Raw genomic sequence first — 21,329 nt, 5'->3', positions numbered from 1 at the left:
TCCCCATAGTTTTACTCTGTAGTGATTTTGGGTGGGACCAGTAAGGGGCTCGGTACTTTTTTTTTTCAAATATTTTATTTTTATTTATTTGAGAGAGAGAGAGAGAGAGAGAGAGAGAGAAGAGAGAGAGAGAGAGAGAAAGCTAGCGAGCATGGGCAGGAGGGGCAGAAGCAGAGGGAGAAGCAGAGCTCAATCCCAGGATCCCAAGCTTATGACCTGAGCCAAAAGCAGACGCTTAATGACCCAGCCACCCAGGCGCCTTGGGCTCTGTACTTTTGAAGCAGTTGGTAAGGAGCATTTTGCTCCAGAGCCTGCTTATTTGCATTTTTATTTTCTATTTTGTTTCCCCTGCCCCCGATATTTACCACAACAAGGTCACAACAATATTGCTCGTGATAAGATCTGGAATTAAAGAGTTTTGTTTTAGTTGAGACTGAGAAATACTATTTGTTTTGCCCTAACCACTTGGTGGATAGCAGTGCATTATGTGCTAATTCTCCCTGCTGTCTAAGCTTTGACCTTGTTGCAAGTTAGACACATTCAGAAGCTTTATTGCTTTTGCAACTTAAAGGAATTACTTAATGTATTTAATCACTGTGTTCCCTGAAATCTTTTTATTGGTAGTGGATGACTTAATTGAAATTTCAATTGCAGAATTAAAAATATCCAGAGAATCTAGAAGTCTCATTGAATCTAAGACCTGGAGTGAAAGACTTTTTGCCGTATTTGAAGCTGAAGAAAGCTGTAGAACATTCTAACATTTATTTTCCATAAAAAATTCTTTAGAGACAGATACAAACATTTGACAAATGAAGGAAGTTCCATAATCTTTGTGAGTTTTGGTAATGTGCCATTGTGAGCCACCTGTTTGCAGTGGTAGAACAGTACAGTGTGCTGATTTCAGTTTGTGTGCCACCACATTTAATTCATTATTCCATATTTCTGTGAAATGCTTGCTAAAACTCAATCTAGCCAAGACCAGAATTTTTTCTCACTTTTCAATGGAACACAGCTCTTAATTGAAAATGCCTTAGTGTGTCTGACTAGAAATCTAAGTAATAATTGAGATGTTTCCTTTTGAAAGATAACTTTAATTAAATTGTGGCTGTATTATGTGTTACTGGGGGCCAACAGTAAGACACACAGTATGAATGCTTGGGTTAGCTTCTAGGTATCCCTTTAGTACTTTTGGTCTATATTTTGTCTACTTAATTCTTATATAGCACTTTGAAATCACTCCAGGAAGTTTAGTGCTGATAAGAACCTCATAAAGTAAAAAATGAATAGCTTTTAAAAGTGATGAATATTAAGGACTTTTTTCTTATGGGAGGAGATATAAGAATGTAGGAATTTTGAGTCATTTCTAATTCTAGAAATTTTATCAGTATTTGAATTAAATTTTATGTATTTGAATCAAAATTAGTAAACATAACATTGATGAAGTCATTCTAAAGTTTTGCTGTATTAAAAATATGAACAGTGGATGTGGAAGAAGTAGTCTGCCATGGAGCCTAAAATCTAAAATCTATTGGTATAATATAATATGATTTTACTTTTATTAAAGTTCAGGTGGAAATTTTTAGTACTGGGGATATCTGCATAGGAATAACAGTTTATTTTGTGTGGGTATGTTTCCAGGTATGTTTCCATTTTCTGGCATAAAATTTGGTGTTTATGAAATACTTTGTTAAAGTATGGTTTGTTGGACATGGAAATTTCGAAGCTATTTGATAGAGAAATGTCTTAAGATTAAAGAGGTTTTTCTTCAGTTAAAATTAAAATTTGAAGCCAAAGTAATTTCACATACCAGCAAGTATCTGTTAAACTTTTAAAGCTATATCTTTAATTTTTCCCAAACATTTTGTTATAAAAATTGTAAACATACAAAATATTGAAGTAACTATACAGTGAAATCTATGTACACAACCACATATATTCTCCAGTTTACATCTTGCTGTGTTTACTTTATCATCTATTTGTCCATTTGTCCAGCCTCTAGCAAATGGATATCCAACTTATTTTTTTATGCACTTCAAACTTGCAGATATAAGTATATTTTACCTGGAAACACTTCAATATGCATATCATTAGCCAGAGTTCAATATTTAATCACTTTTTTAAGGTAAAATTTGCATACAATGAAATGTATAAATCTTAAGTGTTTTATCCAATTTATTTTGACAAATGTATATGCTGACATAACTGAAACCCCTATAAAAACATAGAACATTTCTGTCACTCTAGAAAGTGCCTCTTCCCAGTCAATTTCTATACTCACTTCCCAGAGGCAACCACTGTTCTGATATTATTTTCCTCCATAGATTAGTTATTTCCTTAGAATTTCACATAAATGGAATCAAACATTATGTGTAAGGTGTCTTTCCCTTAGCATAATGTTTTTAAGTTGCATTCGTGTCCCATTATCAGTTACTCATTCCTTTTCATTGCTGAGTACTATTCCGTTGTAAGAATATATCACAGTTTGCTTATCCATTCTCATGTTGGTAGACTTCGGGCTGTTTTCTGGTTTTTGGCTGCTATGAGTAAAGCTGCTGTGAACATGTGTGCAAAGGTCTTTGTATCGATAGATATATTAGGAACGGAATTGCTGGTGTGCCTATAATTTAAAACTTGAATTTAGCTATTGTAAAAGCTATTTTTTATATTTATTTTTGATAAAAGTTACTTTTGATCATGCTTGTCACTGAACTGCATCTCATTTTTAACTTATACCTTCTTTTCTATTTCCATTTGTTACCATCCTAGGCCAGATGATCATACCTCATTTCTAGATTATGACCATTCAGCTGGTTCTCTTACCTCTAGTTGCTTTCCTCCTTCAATCCATCCATCACAAAGCTTACAAGTGAGAACACTACATTTTGGCACTTTAGTCTTTTACTGAAAAATCTCTAATGGTTGCTGTTGTCTACTGTATAGTTTTTGTTTAAGTAGGCTCACTGCCCAGCATGGGGCCTGTCATAGGGTTTGAACTCATGACCCTGAGATCAAGACCTGAGCTGCGATTAAGAGTCACAAGCTTGGCTGAGCCACCCAGGTGCCCCACTACTGTGTAGTTTCAAAAGCCCTTCTAAATCTATCTCAACCTGGCCTTGTTTCTTATCCCTTTATAATATAAACCCTATATGGTCTTTCCTGGCCTTACTTTCACCACTTTTGCCCATATTGTTCCAGCCTAGAATGTTTCCCTCTTCTTCTTTATCTCCCCAAATCCTTAGAATTCAGAATTCCATAACTAGGTTGTGATCTTCCTGTAGGCAAGGACCATATCCACTACTTTTATATTTCAATGAATACCTATCATAGTGCTATGGACATAATAGATATTTATTTATTTTTTAAAGATGTTATTTATTTATTCATGAGAGACACACACACAGAGAGAGGCAGAGGCATAGGCAGAGGGAGAAGCAGGCTCCCTGCAGGGATCCCGATCTGGGGGATCCTAGGGGGATCTGGGACTTGATCCCGGGACTCCAGGATCACGCCCTGGGCAGGCGCTAAACCGCTGAGCCGCCCAGGGATCCCCCCATAATAGACATTTAATCAGTACTTATTTGATTGGTACTGATGATTGCACACGAACATGTTTTTTTTTTTCAGTAATTCTTTTAGACCTAGTTAGTAGGGTTTACATTTAAAAAACCATTGGATGCAATTGTTTTAAGAAATACTCAGTTCAAGTTACAATGCTATAGTTTCAAACTCTGTGAGATATGTATAACAATTAGAAAAATGTACTCTGATATGTATTATAATTACATTGTAGTAAAACCATGATTATTTGATATCCCTAGGGAATGAGTTATTTATGGTAGGTGTGCATATCAAACAGTGGAAGGCTTAGTGTCAACCCTTTTCATGTTTAATGCTATAAATGCTATAAATCGTACTTCACGTGTTATGTACCTGTCCTCTTAAATTAGGGTGCTTACAGTTGTCACTGCAGGTGCACACAGACATGGTGTGAGGCTTTGGCCTGAGTGACTTAGTTTGTCACTCCATACTATGACTGCTGCTCTGTACTGCTGAGCTGTCCTGGTTGTCTGTGTTCACTCTGATACATTGAACATAGAGGCCACAGTTTTGAGATACAAGTGAATGGCTGACTGCTCACTTCCTTGGAGAGCTGAGCTTCTGTCCCCAGTCTTTTGGATTTGAGCTCTCTGCTTAGTTGTCAGTGTATTTGTAGCTCTGTATCTAAAAGACTAGAATTTCTGTTGGTCACTGCTACTGTAACTTTTTCTCTTGACTGCAGGTTCCATCATAGCTATTTGTGTGCTCTGCTACCCATTCCCTCATATATATTCTCTACTTTTTTTGGTTCTTCATTATCCTCTCACTTCTTCCAGTCTTTGCATTTTATGTGAAGATGCTCTCCCTTTCCATACCCTGGCAGGCAGTAAAAATCACACCTTTCTTTTTGCATTTTGAACTGATCAGAGCATTGAATGCAATCTTCAGGTGCATTGTACTTCTCTACCCTGGTCTGTATTGCCAGGTGAATATGGACTATTTCTGTTTTTTTCTGGGCTTGAGATTTTATTGTATAATGTTGATGTTGGCATAATATTATTGTTACTACCATGTATTACAGTTTTATAAGGATGTATTTTGTTCCACAGTTATGATTAAATCTAGAGTATAATGTGGCATTTTAGCAAGGGGTTTAATTCTAAAATATCATGCAGCACATTTAAGAATGGTTTTTATTTTAGTAATATCATGGTAGTAAGAACATGGAGAGGATTATATGTCATTCTGGTATGACTTTAAATTGTTTACTGTTGAAATAACTCTAAGATTGATATGTGTATATACATCCTCAATTACCTTTTCCCAACAGTTTACTTATCATTCATCTCTTGGTTTATAGGTCCCAAGGAATCCTGATATTCCAAATCCAGCTGTGGCTCAAAGAGAGGAGCAAAAAAAGATTGATGGAGCTGAACCTCTTACACCAGAAGAGACTGAAGAAAAAGAAAAACTTCTCACACAAGTAAATTATTTTAAGTGCCAGAAGTGCTTCTAATTAGCTAGTAGAAAAAAGAAAAAACAGATCACATTTACCTTTTATTGTGTGGGCTGATTAGACACATCAGCAACACTCAGGACTATATTGTAAACCTACATTAAGATCAGCTATTCCTGTTTTTTATTGTGTTTGCAGAATATACCCATTCAGAATTACTAGAAAATACATAAATGCAAAATATAAGTGTCAGTTATTACTAAGAAGACATGTATTTTTATCAGTCAGTTAATCCAGGTATGAATACTGGTAGATAATAATTACTAGCATATTCTTGGAATTTTAAATTTATTTTATCGACTGTGAACTGTCCTCTGAAATTATACTCTACTAATCTTTTATTTATGGAATAATTTCGTAATTCTCAAGATGCCTTTCATTCTTTCTTGGAGAGAACTTTATTTATTTATTTATTTATTTTTGGAGAGAACTTTAATACAACAATGAGAGATTTCTGAAACTTCATAAGATGATTATTGTTTAATTGGAAGTTAATAGTTATTAAATAGGGAACATTTTCATTTGAACAAAATATTAATACTTTCTGGTAATCGTCGCTTTAATGAGTTTAATGAGTGTAGAAACAATATACAAATAATTTATAAAAGATGAATAACCTGTAGAAGCTAGAAAAAGTTACAGCATAAAAGATCCTTGCAAGATAATAAACAAAACGTGTACTCTATGTTACCACCTTAGTATAGAAAGTTGTCAGCAAGATTTATTTATTCAGTGGATTCTTTTGAACAATATGCAAGGCACAGTGATAGGAAAGCTGCCACATTAATTACTGAAAGATAGTTTTTATATTTATATCTTATTTATTATGTAGGTCTTTTCTTTGTTATGTTGTATAATTTTACTGAATGAATCTTTACAAATTATATTCATAAGCTTTTGAGCCAAATGCCTGGAAGTCATAAAGGTTAAGTTTGAAAATGTAATTGCAGTTGTCTGAATATTAGGACTTAACCAAAGAATAAAATAAAACATTTAAATCTTCATGTTTTATTTTCACAATTTATTTCCTGAATGTGAAAATAAAGTTATAGTCTTAGAATGCTACTTGGTTTACAGTATATGGTGAATGTACGCTATATTGTGAATATACAGTATCAATTGAGAAATTGCTTTAGTTTGTAATTAGAAGTAAAATCAATTTTTTTGCTCCTTCTAGTAGTTGAATTCATCTTTAAACGTCCTTCTCTGGTACCTTAAATAATTAATCTTTTAAAAAAATCATGGCAAAGAAAATGTGGGGTCACCTGAAATCTTCACCAGCTAAAGACTAGGGATAGAGTTTTGAACAGCCAGGGATATCACATTGTTACGGGTTGGGATATAAAGAGTAGAAAACAAATTCTTTGTTTTATGACATCACAGAGCTACTAATAATACCAAAGAGATTTAAAACATTGATTAGTTCAACTGTTATGTCTTTTAATAAAGAAATTGAATGGGACCAGTAATCTATTCATAGAAATTCTATTTATGAATACAATTTTGAATAGAAATTATGTATTCACAGTATAGTTGACCCTTCAACAATGTGGGTATTAGGGGTGCTGACTCTCCATATAAGCTGAAAAATTTCCTATAACTTTTGGCTCTCCCAAAAGTTACCTCCTGATTGATTGGAAGCCTTACTGCTGACATAAATGTCAGTTAACACATATTTTGTATGTTACATGTATTACATACTGTGTTCTTACAATAAAGGAAACTAGAGAAGAGAAAATGTTATTAAGAAGATCATAAGGAAGAGAAGATATATTTATAGTACTGTACAGTATTTATCGAAAAAAATCCATGTATAAGGGGGCCCACACAGTTAAACACATATTATTCAAGCGTCACCTGTAGTTTGGAATGATGTAAAGACCTACAAAATTTTTTCTACATTCTTATATTTTCCTCTCTGTTTTTTATTTATTTTATTTATTTTTTATTTTTATTTTATTTTTATTTTTTTTCCTCTCTGTTTTTTAACTAATACAATCACATTCCTTTCTTAATTTACATGGGAACAGATCTTTGGAAAAAAACTGTTGAAGTACTTGAGTATGAAGACTTCATTATTTATGTTAGCATTTTTATATCATTGCATTTGTATTTTAATGTGGGCATCTATAAAGTATAGAATTAAAAACTATACAATATCTTGGAACTAGAAATAGGTTTGTTTTACTTGGAGAGAAGTACAGTCTCTTCATGATAGAAAAGCAGTTATTTTTAAAAAATATTTATTTATTCATTCATTCATTCATTCATTCATTCATGAGAGACAGAGAGAGAGGGAGAGACACAGGCAGAGGGAGAAGCAGGCTCCATGGCCGGAGCCCGATGTGGGACGTGATCCCAGGGGATCACGCCCTGAGCCAAAGGCATATGCTCAACTGCTGAGCCACCCAGGCATCCGAAAAGCAGTTAGTTTTATAACATTCAAATTCTGATTCTAAAAAAAAACCCTGGGATTTTGTAAGGAGGAACATTTTAAGTCTTTTAAACTGTTTTTAATGTATCATTGTATAGAAATAAGTAGAACAATAAATGGGTTTGCTAATTTAACTTGAATTGATGATGCTTAATTTCTGTTCACAGGGATTCACAAACTGGACTAAGCGAGATTTTAACCAGTTTATTAAAGCTAATGAGAAGTATGGAAGAGATGACATTGATAATATAGCTCGAGAGGTGGAGGGCAAATCCCCTGAGGAAGTTATGGAGTATTCAGGTTTGTGTATAATTTTAGAGAGAGTGTTTGATTGTATCCTTATTCATTTCTTTAGTGTCAATTTAATTGTATCATTGTTCAGAGATCTTTTAAACTTTTTCGAATAAAGTGTAGGTGAAAGTATAAAATATAATTGTATCTCCACAAAAAGATTATAAGATTTATCTAAATGGACTGCTATTGTCCTTAGTAGTTAGCTTATAGAGCCAGATAAAGCCCTAATGAAACGAGTGTAGCCATAGAATGAGCATTGACAAAATTCGTTTCCCACTTTCTCATCTCTGAAATTTTGGTCCTCTTCTCGGCAATTCAAATCTGAGATTTCAGGTTCGGGGGATTGAATTAGTGTCTTTCTAGGTCATCCTTGATGTAGAAAACTCCTCTCAGGCCCTTTTATATCCTCAAACACCCTCAGGGTTCCAGTCAACTCTAGACAGGTCATGTGCATTCCATTAACTCGGGGCAAGCTGGAATAGATCTAAAAAGACTGGTTGAATAATTCTTTTGATTTGTTCTAGAATCATATCCCTTTCTTTCTCAGCTGTGTCTTTGGTCTTGAAGCATATAAAGTTAATACTAATTCCCATATCATAGCATATCCAACCTCAGGCTTCTGAAAGAAATCTTACTGGGATGCCTGGGTGGCTCAGTGGTTGAGAGTCTGCCTTTGGCTCACGTCGTGATCTTGGGGTCCTGAGACTGATGCCTGCATTGGGCTCCCTGCAGTGAGCCTGCTTCTCCCACTGCCTGTGTCTCTGCCTTTCTCTCTCTGTGTCTCTCATGAATAAATAAATAGAATCTTAAAAAAAAGAGAGAGAGAAAGAGGGACACCTGGGTGGCTCAGCGGCTGTGTCTGCCTTTGGCTCAGGGTGTGATCCTGGAATCCAGGATCCTGTTCTACTTTGGGCTCCCTGTGGGGAGCCTCCTTCTCTCTCTGCCTGTGTCTCTGCCTCTCTCTATCTTTGTGTCTCTCATGAATAAATAAATAAATCTTTTTTTTAAAAAAAGAGAAAGAAATCTTATTAAAAATATGTAATTATCTCTATCAAGTTTTCCATATGTAGAATAGTAAGTTTCTAACTTCCAAATAGATTGAACTTTCTTTTTCTTTAAAGATTTTATTTATTTGTTCATGAGAGACACAGAGAGAGAGGCGGAGACACAGGCAGAGGGAGAAGCAGTCTCCCTGCAGAGATCCCAATGTGGGACTCTATCCCAGGACCCCAGGATCACGCCCTGGGCTGAAGGCAGACACTCAACCACTGAGCCACCTGGGCGTCCCATAGATTGAACTTTCAAATTTAGTCTCAATATGAGCTGTTTAGAATCTAGAGCATTTTTTTCTTATAGAAGCAATATTACGAAGTAGGTTTAGGTTTCTATGCTAACCCCTCAAAGCCTGTTCAGCTTAACAACTGAAATTCTGTGTTTTTGCAGTGAAAAATAGCAGAGAGGAAACATTATTAGTACTAATAAATACACCAAAAATGGATATAAACTAGAAACAGCTTTTAATTTATCTAGAGTGTTAGTGCTTAGAGAAATCCAGGTTCATTAGAGAAAAGACACTTTTTTCTTTTGGAAATCTGAAAAGAGTTTCTCTGGTGATTACCAGGGAATTTAGAGGCTGATTATATTGAGTTTTTATTTTATATAATATCAGATTTATGAGTTTCCTTTTCCTTGATTCTGGCATAATATCACTATTACTCTTAAGCTTTATAACATAAGTTTTAGAGCATTTGGGGGCTTAGGGTAAAAATAGATGAGAGAGAAAAATTCTAGCAGCATGAATATAATGTAGAGTATAAGAGATTTTGTGCAGAGGGATTTTCTGAAGTAGAATTTTCTTCAAAATAGCATCAATGTGTATGAAATTGTGGGAAAACAAGTGATTAAAAAAATACAGTGTCAGGTGTTCTGGTGGCATGACTAGCTCAGGACAGCTTAATTGGGGCCCACGTCAGAGGGTAGGGAGATGGAACGGCTTTATGTAGTTTGTTACAATAAAAGAAGAAATGTATACAATTGGCTGCTTGTGAGCATATTATACATAGCAGGCATTTATATGTTGAGCGAATAAGTGAGAGAATGAAAAAATGAACAAAGGTGCTCATAAAAGTCAGAGTTACAGTTTCTCATATGATGCTGAGAGTGACAGTTTCTCATATGATGCTGGTGGTTAGTGTCCAGTGCAAAGAAGAAAATGACCCACTAATGTACCAATTCTGTGCTATGGGATGAATGCTTTCCCCTCAAATTCTATGTTGAGATCCTAACCCCCAACATGTGATGGTATTAGCAGGTGGGGCCTTTGGGAGGTGATGAGGTTGTAAGGGTGGAGCCCTCATGAATGAGATTAGTGCCCTTATAGAAGAGACCCCAGAGAGCTCCCTTACCCTTTCCACCATGTGAAGACACATTGAGAAAATGGTCATCTATGAACCAGGGTATGAGATCTCACTGGACTTGGAATCTGCCAGCACCTTGATATTGGGACTTGCCAGCCTCCAGAACTGTGAGAAATAATGTTTGTTTTTGAAGCCCTACCCCCACAAAAATAGATAAAAATCAGCACTAACATTCTTTTGTGATAGGCTCTAAAAGTGAGAAATTTGAGAAGGTAGAATATGCCATTAAAAGGTCTTTCACTGAAGTCATAACATGTGACACAAAGCTGCCAAATTTGGGTGACTTTGTGGGGTTTTTTTTTGTTTTTTGTTTTTAAGAGAAAAGGCTGTTTCAAGTAAGTTTGGAAAACAAGATATGGGTCATTGGAAATATTGTGAGTGGTTCCAAAGGTAAAGTAAGAGTTTTGGTAGAAATTGCTGCTTCATAGGAAGTTTGAGTGACCTCTTGATAATGGGTTTCATTTTTGTTTTTGTGTGCTAGGGAAGCTATGTACTCAAGTTTATATGGCCACCCTCTCTTCTGTTTTACTTTATGTGTATGGTCGCTTCTATATCATGTTTCAATGAAAGCATAGCTTAAATTAACATCTGTAGTATCATCTGAAATTCTAGTAATTTGTGATTGATAATTAAATATTCTATAATATTTCACGAAAAGAGATTCACTAACCTAAAACCTTCTGAGGCCTTACTTTTAAATAAGAAGTTAAGGGTATTTGATAATTGAATACACACACACACACACACACACACACAGATGAATCTGAATCTTAGTTTTAAATAGTGTAAAGTTCACTGTATCATATCCTGTTAATTCTTTATTCTACAGTTCCTTGGATTCATTTACTTAAGATGCTAGTACACTTATTGAAAAGTGACAATTCTGTTTTTCAGCTGTATTTTGGGAACGTTGCAATGAATTACAGGACATTGAGAAAATTATGGCTCAAATTGAACGTGGAGAAGCAAGAATTCAACGAAGGATCAGTATCAAGAAAGCCCTGGATGCCAAAGTACTGTATTTCGTAATTTAAAAATTATTATCAGGTTGTTTTAATTGACATGGTAATTAGCTTTGACTTATTGCACATTTAAAGTGGCTATTTTGTTTAAATTTGCAGATTGCAAGATACAAGGCTCCATTTCATCAGTTGCGTATTCAGTATGGGACCAGCAAAGGAAAGAACTATACTGAGGAAGAAGATAGATTCTTGATTTGTATGTTACACAAAATGGGCTTTGATAGAGAAAACGTATATGAAGAATTAAGACAGTGTGTACGGAATGCTCCTCAGTTTAGATTTGACTGGTTTATCAAGTCTAGAACTGCCATGGTATGTATTCTTTTCTTATTTTCTTCAACTTTTTATCTTGAAAAATTTCGAATATCATATATTCATTTAGATTCTCTAATTGTTAACATTTTGTCCTCTACCCATATATGCACTTGTATATACATACATAGCATCTATATTTACATATAGAATTTGTATTTTGTATTCACAAATACAGGAACATATCTATATTTAGAAACATATCTGTATCTGATATTCATAAATATATATATCTAGATTTCTGAGCTAATTGAAAGTAAGCTGTGGACATCATGAGTATTCACCTCTAAATACCTAAGCATTTATCTCCTAAAAATAAGGACCTTTTCTTACATAACCACAATACCTATATCCTACCTGAAAATGTTAACATTGATTCAGTAATGTCATCTGGTACACAGTCCATGTACAAAATTTTCCAATTGTTCCCAGAGTGCCTCTCATAGCTCTTTTTTTAAATTGATGTTCCAGGCAGGGTTCACATATTGCATTTGATTGTTGATTCTCTTCAGTCTCTTTCAATCTACAACTTTTTGTTTTTTATGACAATGGCTTTTTAAGATGCCTAGGCTTATTGTTTTGTAGAATCCCACATTTATCTCATTTGCTCATTGTTAGATTTAGGTTAAGCATTTTGGACAAGAATGTCACATAAGTGATGTGTATTTGTTACTGTATCACATCAGGAGGCACATTGACCTAGGTTAATATGATGACCTCCAGAGCTGTCCTCTTTAAAGATACCTTTCCCCCTTTGTAATTAGTTAGGTGATATTTGAGACTGTGTGAATAACTTAAGGATTTTTTTTAAATTTTTTTTTTATTTTTTTTTTATTTATGATAGTCATACAGAGAGAGAGAGAGAGGCAGAGACACTGGCAGAGGGAGAAGCAGGCTCCATGCACTGGGAGCCTGACGTGGGATTCGATCCCGGGTCTCCAGGATCGTGCCCCGGGCCAAAGGCAGGCGCCAAACCGCTGTGCCACCCAGGGATCCCAACTTAAGGATTTTTAATGAGAAGGAATTGTTGCCTAAGTTGAGTCTTTAAAAGAATATGATGAGACAGAGAATAATTAAGTAGAAGAGATATTTTAGCTTCATGCAATTTACTTTGTTACTTTCTAACATGAATTGTGTTCCTCTTAATTTCTAGTGCTTCTTGACAGTGTTCAAATTGATATTGAACACTTTTTTATTTTTATTTTTTTAAAGATTTATTTATTTATTTATGATAGACATAGAGAGAGAGAGAGGCAGAGACACAGGAGGAGGGAGAAGCAGGCTCCATGCCGGGAGCCCGACACAGGACTCGATCCCGGGACCCCAGGATTGCGCCCTGGGCCAAAGGCAGGCGCCAAACCGCCGAGCCACCCAGGGATCCCCTGAACACTTTTTTAAATATAACACATTTTTAATGTTAGCATTGTCAGTCTTTTGTCAGCTGAGGTAATTAAGACAAAAATAGATTTATATAGCCTAAAAATTAAAAGCACCAGAAACTAACAATGCAAACAATGGACCTTTTTTTTGTTTTAGAGATGGAGAGAGGTGATGAGAGAGCGGGGGAGAGGGAGGGAGAACCTTAAGCAGGCTCCACGTCCAGTGCAGAGCTTGATGCAGGGCATGCACTCACCACCCTGAGATAATGACTTGAGCTCAAATCAAGAGTTAGACACTTAACTGACTGAGCCACCCAGTGGCTTTATTGGTACCCCCAAATAATGGACATTTTTAAGTAGTTGCTGTTTATCATAAATGTTTTCTTTTCTTTTTTTTTCATAAATGTTTTCTTTTTTTTTTTAATTTTTATTTATTTATGATAGTCACAGAGAGAGAGAGAGAGAGGCAGAAACATAGGCAGAGGGAGAAGCAGGCTCCATGCACCGGGAGCCCGACGTGGGATTCGATCCTGGGTCTCCAGGATCGCGCCCTGGGCCAAAGGCAGGCGCCAAACCGCTGCACCACCCAGGGATCCCTCATAAATGTTTTCTTGACCTAAAGTGCTAATAGGGGTGTGAAGCAATGCTTAATATTTTGTTTGATTCATTTTGTATTATCAGTTCAAGCTGAATAAAAAGAAAAATCTAAAAAAAAATCTGAGTTGCTATATCGAAGACACTAATTTTGGCAGATGTTTTATAAGATCAGATATTTCTTAAAACTTTAACATAAATTTAGAGTGTTCTTGGACTGTTAGAATGTGCCTGTCAAGTTTATGGAATACATAATACCGGAGAGCTAGCAAATACTTTGGATTAACCCAGATTCAAAAGGAAGGAACTAGAGAAATTGGAATGATGGATAGGTTGAATTTCACAACATGAAGCTTAATAGAAATAAATTTAAAGTGCTGTGCTTACACAAAAGGATATGAAGAGGTATATATGTTAATAAGAAAAAAGTTAAAAATAAAAACGTTAAGAATTAATCTGTAGCATGAAAGGCTTAGGTTTGAGGTAGGAAAGTTTGACAGGGTTCTTTGGATCATTGAAATAGATTATTGAAGGACAATGTAATAGCTTTTCTGTTAGCTTTGAAAATGAGATTCTGTTTTGACTCTGAAGACTTTGGCAGTGAGTTAGTTAGCCTTTTAAGGTGTCTTCTAGCTCATTGCATCTATGACCATGTTTAGCAGAGAACTACTTTCAAAAGCCATGATTTAAAAATTTTTAGCTATTTGGAGTTTTATGTGTGTAATGATCTCATGTAGGGCAGCATCAACACCTTGTAAGAGACATCTGTCTACCTGCATTTGTCAGTGAATCATGTTTAAGATCATAAATGCCCTTTTATGCGATAAAGCATTTGCTGATTTTTGAGTATTATTTCAGTGGTACCTTCTAATTTTTTAAAGGGTTGAGAGTTTAATGCTCTTTTCAGTTTCTATAATCATTAAACTAAAGCAGAGTATGAAACAGATTCAAAAGTGAAAGAAAAACCTTATATTATTTGTAATAAGAACATGGCTATAGAACTCCATAATCTTATTTTATTTTCTGAGAAAAACCCCGGCATATTATTAACAACCACTAGATGTCTCTGAACACCCTTGTAAAGGTTCTTATTTTCCTCCATCTTCTTTCTACAAAGCATTTACTTCTTTCTTTACCAAGAGATTTAAATCTCCAATGTATACTTTCCAAAGAGCAGATATTAACTAATTACATGATTGTGAAGTGAAACCTTTATTTTATCTGTTAATAATGAAGATACCTCTGTCCTCCTGGGAGGTGGAATTTATGATTTCTAAAGAATCTTTAAGAACATATAGTAGTTTATTTCATATTTAAATATTTTAATCCAAAGTTTTTTGTTTGTTAACTTTTTCTATCATACTGTTTTTATTTCCCTCCTAGCTAATGGATAATTTTTGTTTATATTTCTAGATTTAGAGTATAGGTGATATATTTTAGAACATGCATACAGTATACAGTTAGGCTGTCTTTTTGGAATATTTCATGGCATTATCAATCATTAGGGAATTAAAGGAATGGATTATTAATAATTTTAGGTGATCTCTTTGCCTCCTTATTTTAAATAATTGTTCTTGTATAGCGAATCACATGTACAATCTAGGAAGAAAACTTCTTGAAAAAGGCAGTTGGAGGGGGGCGTCTGGGTGGCTCAGTCGGTTGAGTGGTTGAGCATCTGCCTTCAGCTCTGGTCGTGATCCCGGGGTGCTGGGATCCAGCCCCGTGTCAGGCTCCCTGCTCAGCAGGGAGTCTGCTTCTCCCTCTCCCCGCTCCCCTCACCCTACTTGTGCTCTCTCTCACTAACTCTCTCTCTCTGAAATAAATAAATAAAATCTTAAAAAAAGAAAAAAATGTTACTTCCAAAATTAGTTTCATTGAAAAATCCTATCTTAGAAATACAAAGGATGTAATTTGATTCATTATGTGAGTGTGTCACTGTGTTCAAATTAAAATCTTAATGAGTAAACTTTAAACTTGGCTTACTAAAGAAGCTATCTTTAAAAACATAGTTTTGTTTAAAGTTGACTCTTCTTTCCCAGAGACACCAATAAATAGTGTGAAATACTTAGGAAAAAAGTGAAAACCTTGGTAGTTATATTTTATTCAGACATTTCAAAGTGTTGGATTCATGGCTTTTGACTTAACTAACAGTCTTAAAGTGCTTAAAGGCATGAACCTCCACTTTTAAATATGCCTCAGTTTGAAAGCCTTCAGCTAAAGTATGAAGATTTCTTTTGAGGCTTTTCTCCATTTAAAACTGCTGGCTATACAAAAGAGGAAATGAGTTTCAGTTCTATTTCTATGTGCTAAAAAGATTGTGATTTTTTTTCTCTGAGAACTTGTGTGGTCTTTAAGTAATCAGTTGCTATTGAACTACATAAACAAGTAGGAAGGATATGATCAATTTAGATTTTTAAGCTCAGAGCATGTGAATTGCCCTCTCATTTTCCTGCTAAGAAAAATACCATGTAATAGGGTCTTAGTCTTAGGACATTCAAAGATGATCAGATTTAAAAGGACCTTTACCAAGTGACTATAAGAGGAGTTGATAATACTGTGTTTGTATAGTACCTTTTATGTAATACCTGCCAATTTGTTTACTAACATTAGCTCATTAATTTTTTGGCATTACTTTTAGGGAATGAGTTTCAGGGTATTATATCCATTCATTTAGTGACAGACTAACGTGAGCGGGAGATTTGAGAAGAATCTGAGAGATTCAAAAGATCTAGCACATTATTCAAGTTTACTGGAAAGGACATGTGGAAAATACCCAAAGTTTAATCAGTAGTTCCTTAGACCTGCTTAGCTCCTTTTAAGGACTTGTAGGAGAAAAGACAGAATTTAACTTTCTAAGATAAAGAACATTTCTTGATGTAACCATTTATTGCATCCTTGGCGGGTTGCTTTGTCTCAATTTTAGTCAGAAAGCATTTTTACCTTTTAGCCTTTGAGGAGCTTTTTTCTTTCCTCTCAGGCACCTCAGGAAGCTGTGTGGGCACTGCTTGTAGCCATGTACCTTGAATCAAAGTATTAGTAATGAATTGCTTACAATTGCCCTGCCTTAGGTAGTTAAATGAATTTTTCTGACAGCATCTCAGAGGAAGAATCGTACACTATTGTATACAATGTAATAAAAATTCTGTGTTATCACTGTTTTCAAATCACAGCTTTATTATTAATGAAAGTCTTCCCTATTTAAAATTAAGGCAATGACATTCCTCATTAGAATTGTAGGAGAAGAAAATACTTTTTAGAAAATATTGCTATTGCTTTTTAAAAGATTTTATTTATTTATTCATGAGAGACACACAGAGAGAGGCAGAGACATAGGTAGAAGGAGAAGCAGGAAAAAAAAAAAGAAGCAGGCTCCCTGTGGGGAACCCGATGCAGGACTCGATTCCAGAACCCTGGGATCATGACTTGAGTGGAAGGCAGACACTCAATCACTGAGCCACCCAGATGCCCCTTGATACAGCTTTTTCTAAGCTTGCAAGTAAATGTTTATTAAGCTATTTGGTACAGGATATTTTATAAATCATTTGTCCAATAGAGAGGATTTTCTTTATACATACTTTAGAAAAATGAATGTCAGATTCAAAAATTTTCAACTTACTCTATAGTCGCAATAATACTTCTGTTTGTTGTTATGCAGCATAGGATAGGATGTTGTTATGCAGTCTAGGATATTTCATACAGAATGCTGCTTGTGATTTTTTGTTTTATATATTAGTACTTAATTGTGTGATAATAGCCAATATTGTTATTTTAGAGCATTACAATGAAATGTGAAAATATGAATTAATGCAATATTGGTAAAATTGGTAAACTAAAATGTATTGATGGGTTCTTCTTGAGTATAATATTATTAAAATATTAAAAACAAAATATTTATGCTCACAGGGATATATTTCCGGTTGCATTTAAAAGACTAAAATGTCCCTTTTCACCCTTAAATTAATTTAATAAATTAATTTCAATTTAAATTCTATTTGCCAACATATAACACCTAGTGCTCATCTCATCACATGCCCTCCTTAATGCCCGTTACCCAGTTATCACATCCCCCCACTTACCTCCCCTCTGCAACCCTTTGTTTCCCAGAGGTAGGAGTCTCTTATGGTTTGTCTTCCTCTCTAATTTTTCCCCACTCAGTTTCCCCCTCCTTATGTTCCCTTTCATTATTTATATTTCACATATGAGTAAAACCATATGATAATTGTCTGTCTCTGATTGATTTATTTCACTCAGCATAATACCTTCCAGTTCCATCCACATCAGTGTAAATGGTAGGTATTCATCCTTTCGGATTCAGCCTTCAGAGGCACGTACAGGAGACGTAGTGCTTAACTTTGCCTTGAAGGTTAGATTAGAGGAATGGCTTCCCAGATGAGGTCCTTCTTGGATCCATGTCTTGAAAAACTAGGATTTGGCCATGGGACTACATTCTGGGTTGTGGAAATAGCCTATGCAATGGTATAAACAAGCACAGCATATTCAGAAATTGCAAGTAGGTTAGTATGGTAGGGTGAGTAGGGAAGTACTGAGAGATAAGTAAATAGCTGGTATCCAAATTATGAAGGGTCTTGTCTACTGTATAGAAGTCTTCTGTCATTAGTCTATAGCAAATGAGGGGAGTCATTGAAAGACTTTAATAGGGCAGTGACAATGATCAGATTTACATTTTAGAAATACTGTTCTAAAGGGTTGTGGAAGGGGAGGTGGGTGGGTGATTGAGGTAACTGGGTGACAGGCACTGAGGAGGGCACTTGATGGGATGAGCATTGGGTGTTATACTATATGTTGGCAAATCAAACTTCAATAAAAACAAATGAAAAAAAATATAATACAGAACAAATTTTCAATAAAGAAAGTAAAAAAAAAAGAAATACTGTTCTGTGGAAGTGGGCAAGCATCTACCTCAGTCACCACATAAACTGATAATTCCCAAATTTATATCTATTTTTCCTCTGTTCCTCCTTTTTTCCCCTTCCCTTGGCTAAAGTATCACCATCTACCTCAGAGTCCTTTAAAAAGAATTTTTTTTTACTACTCTCTTAAAGTGCAATTGGTTATATCTGAAGGGACCAGCATAGCACCTTGCACAAAGAAGGCATTCAGTGAATAAATGAGCATGGAACTGTAGTACTTCAGTTGGCTTCTATATCATAAACTCCTGCATTTGAATCAGATTTAGATAGAAAGCAAAGAAATGTAGCAATGAGTTTGAGTTCTTTTCTTTTCATCTACCTTTTTCTAATGATAGACTTTATTTGGCTGTTATCCGTGAGGCTTTTATTTTTTCATAAGTTTGAATAACCTGTTATAAATATCAGGTGCTTTATTAGCAAATATAGTGTTGGATTTAAGACTGATATGTTCTAATAATCTGAAATACAATAAATGCACTAACAGGAGTCCATTTTATGTATTTATACTTCTGTGCTATCTTGTGAGGAAGTGACAGTAACATTTTATAAGTAATGTTGTTTAAGCGGTAACAGGTAAGTAAAAGTATCATAACATTTGATACTTGTTTGAGAAATACAGGATATAGTTATTGGAATATTAACTCCCATTTAACTGCCAATACTTGGGCCCTGAGATTCTAATATAGAATGCTGTGGCTTTTTAAAAGTATGATAGAGATTCAGAAGTGGCAAAGAACCTGGAAAATATACCACAGAATGTACAGCTGAAGGTCCCGATTCTGAAAGTAAAATATAGGGAGTTAATAAAAGAGCAAAGGAGGAAAATACCCATTTTGTTTTACTAAGAACTGTAGAAGAAATTTCTGACTTTATAGAACTACCTACAAATTTAGAGGTGCAAATGTCGAGTGCAATTTATTTTTTTTGCCCTTGTTCATTCACCTGCTTTTGACTTTGAACTATAACAGGCACAGACCTTCTGTCATTCAGACTTAGGTAGGCTTAATGTCTAGGATTTTAGTACATAGGAAATGTAATGTGGAGCCTCTTTAATCTCTTTCAGTAAGTCACTTCAACTCTACTGATGCTTTCTGTGCCTTTTGAGTTGATGCTTTGAAGCTGAGTATTGGGGCAAAGGATGTTTGAACTTGGTGCCTGGCATGATTGATATTCACCACACAGTAAGGGGTAGCGCTGCTCATTGCAAACATTTCATTATTTATTAAATAAAGGTAGAGATACATATCTTAGTATTCAAAACTTGAAACTTGGATGACTTTGCATTGAATAGAATCACAAACCATTTAGAAAGGTATGGAAAGCCAAGGCAGCATAATTTGTTTAAAGTAAATCTAAAGACTAGTTTAAAACAGGGTTTGTCAAACTACAGCTCCCCCCACCTGTTTTTGTATGGCCTGCAAGCCAAGAATTATTTTTATATTTTCAAATGGTTGGAAGAAAATTAAAAAGCTATTTTGTGACATGTGAAAATGATACAAAATTCAAATTTTAGTATCTGTAAGTAAGGTTTTATGGGAACACAGCCATACTCCCTCATTTATGTATTGTCTACAGCTGCTCTCATGCTACAGTGGCAGAGCTGAGTAGTTGTGACAGAGACTGTTTGTTCTGCAAAGCTGAAAATATTTATTATCTGGCTCTTCACAGAAAAGATGTGTGCTCTGGTTAAAAGAATGTGTAGGAAAGATGGAAAGAAAGAAATTATGTAACCAATGGTAGATATAAGTGTTATAATAGTTCTTTAAGAAAAGTGTTAAATGAAAGATGGGTAGAAGGAGAGATATTTTAGCCTAAAAGAGAGGTGTTTGGGAGGTCTGGTGGTGATTGTGATGGAGGCATGAGAGCTGCCTTGTAGTATTTGAAAGATTGCTGTATAGAAGAGGAAATCAGCTTGTTCTCTGTGACTACAAAAATTAGACCTAGAACCAGTTGTTGGAAATATAAGGTAGCATTGTATTAGTTAAGATTTTTAACTATTCCAAAAGTGGAATAGACAACTCTGGGAGGTAGTCTATTGGTAGTCTCATCGGAAGAATTCAGACAGGCCAGACAACTAATTAGCAAGGACCTAATAGAAGGGCTTCAGCATCAACTCGAATGATTTTTTTTTAAATTTATTTATTTATGATAGTCACAGAGAGAGAGAGAGGAGAGAGAGAGAGAGAGGCAGAGACATAGGCAGAGGGAGAAGCAGGCTCCATGCACCGGGAGCCCGATGTGGGATTCGATCCTGGGTCTCCAGGATCGCGCCCTGAGCCAAAGGCAGGCGCCAAACCGCTGCGCCACCCAGGGATCCCAACTCGAATGATTTTTAAAGATCCTTTCTAATCTTGAGAGTCTGTAATAATTTTATGAACTTGCACTATTGTGGATCTGTATCAAGGGAAAATTTCCAAGTACAAAATACACCTTTGATTACATCATCACTTCTGCTCAAAAATCCATTAATGAGATCCTTTTGTCAGCTAAATTAAGTAAAATTCCTAAGTTCGGGCAGCCCCGCCGCCTGCAGCCCAGGGCGTGATCTGGAGACCCTGGATCGAGTCCCACGTCAGGCTCTCTGCATGGAGCCTGCTTCTCCCTCTGCCTGTGTCTCTCCCTCTCTCTCTCTGCATCTCTATGAATAAATAAATAAAATCTTTAAAAAAAATTCATAAGTTCTTCACTGTTAGTGTCTAGGTTCTTTGTATTTTGATCTAAACTTAGCTTTATCTATCACTCTTACCCTGCACAGCATTTCCCAAGTTGGTTTCTACCAAACATTGTTCTAGGATATGCAAATCTATGATATGCAGAACAAAGCTTCTGTGTTCAATTAGATTTGGGAAATGCTGATACTGAATCTTGCCCTTGATGCTTCCAATTTACATTA

General features: G+C 35.3%; 1 protein-coding gene across 7 annotated transcripts in view; it reads left to right on the top strand.

The window, feature by feature from the left end:
- SMARCA1 (SWI/SNF related, matrix associated, actin dependent regulator of chromatin, subfamily a, member 1) overlaps positions 1–21,329 on the top strand; it is a 312,201-nt gene that overhangs the window by 45,813 nt on the left and 245,059 nt on the right. For all 7 annotated transcript variants that reach the window (XM_055338586.1, XM_055338585.1, XM_055338590.1 and 4 more), the window contains 4 exons: positions 4,898–5,020; positions 7,655–7,787; positions 11,093–11,211; positions 11,320–11,532. In XM_055338586.1, coding sequence (XP_055194561.1) covers positions 4,898–5,020; positions 7,655–7,787; positions 11,093–11,211; positions 11,320–11,532 — 588 coding nt within the window. The remainder of the gene's footprint in view (positions 1–4,897; positions 5,021–7,654; positions 7,788–11,092; positions 11,212–11,319; positions 11,533–21,329) is intronic.

The sequence above is a fragment of the Nyctereutes procyonoides genome, unplaced genomic scaffold (genome assembly GCF_905146905.1).
Source record: "Nyctereutes procyonoides isolate TBG_1078 unplaced genomic scaffold, NYPRO_anot_genome, whole genome shotgun sequence".
NCBI lineage: Eukaryota > Metazoa > Chordata > Mammalia > Carnivora > Canidae > Nyctereutes > Nyctereutes procyonoides.
The sequence above is the reverse complement of the archived record's forward strand: the minus strand, read 5'-3'. Positions and strand labels throughout refer to the sequence as shown.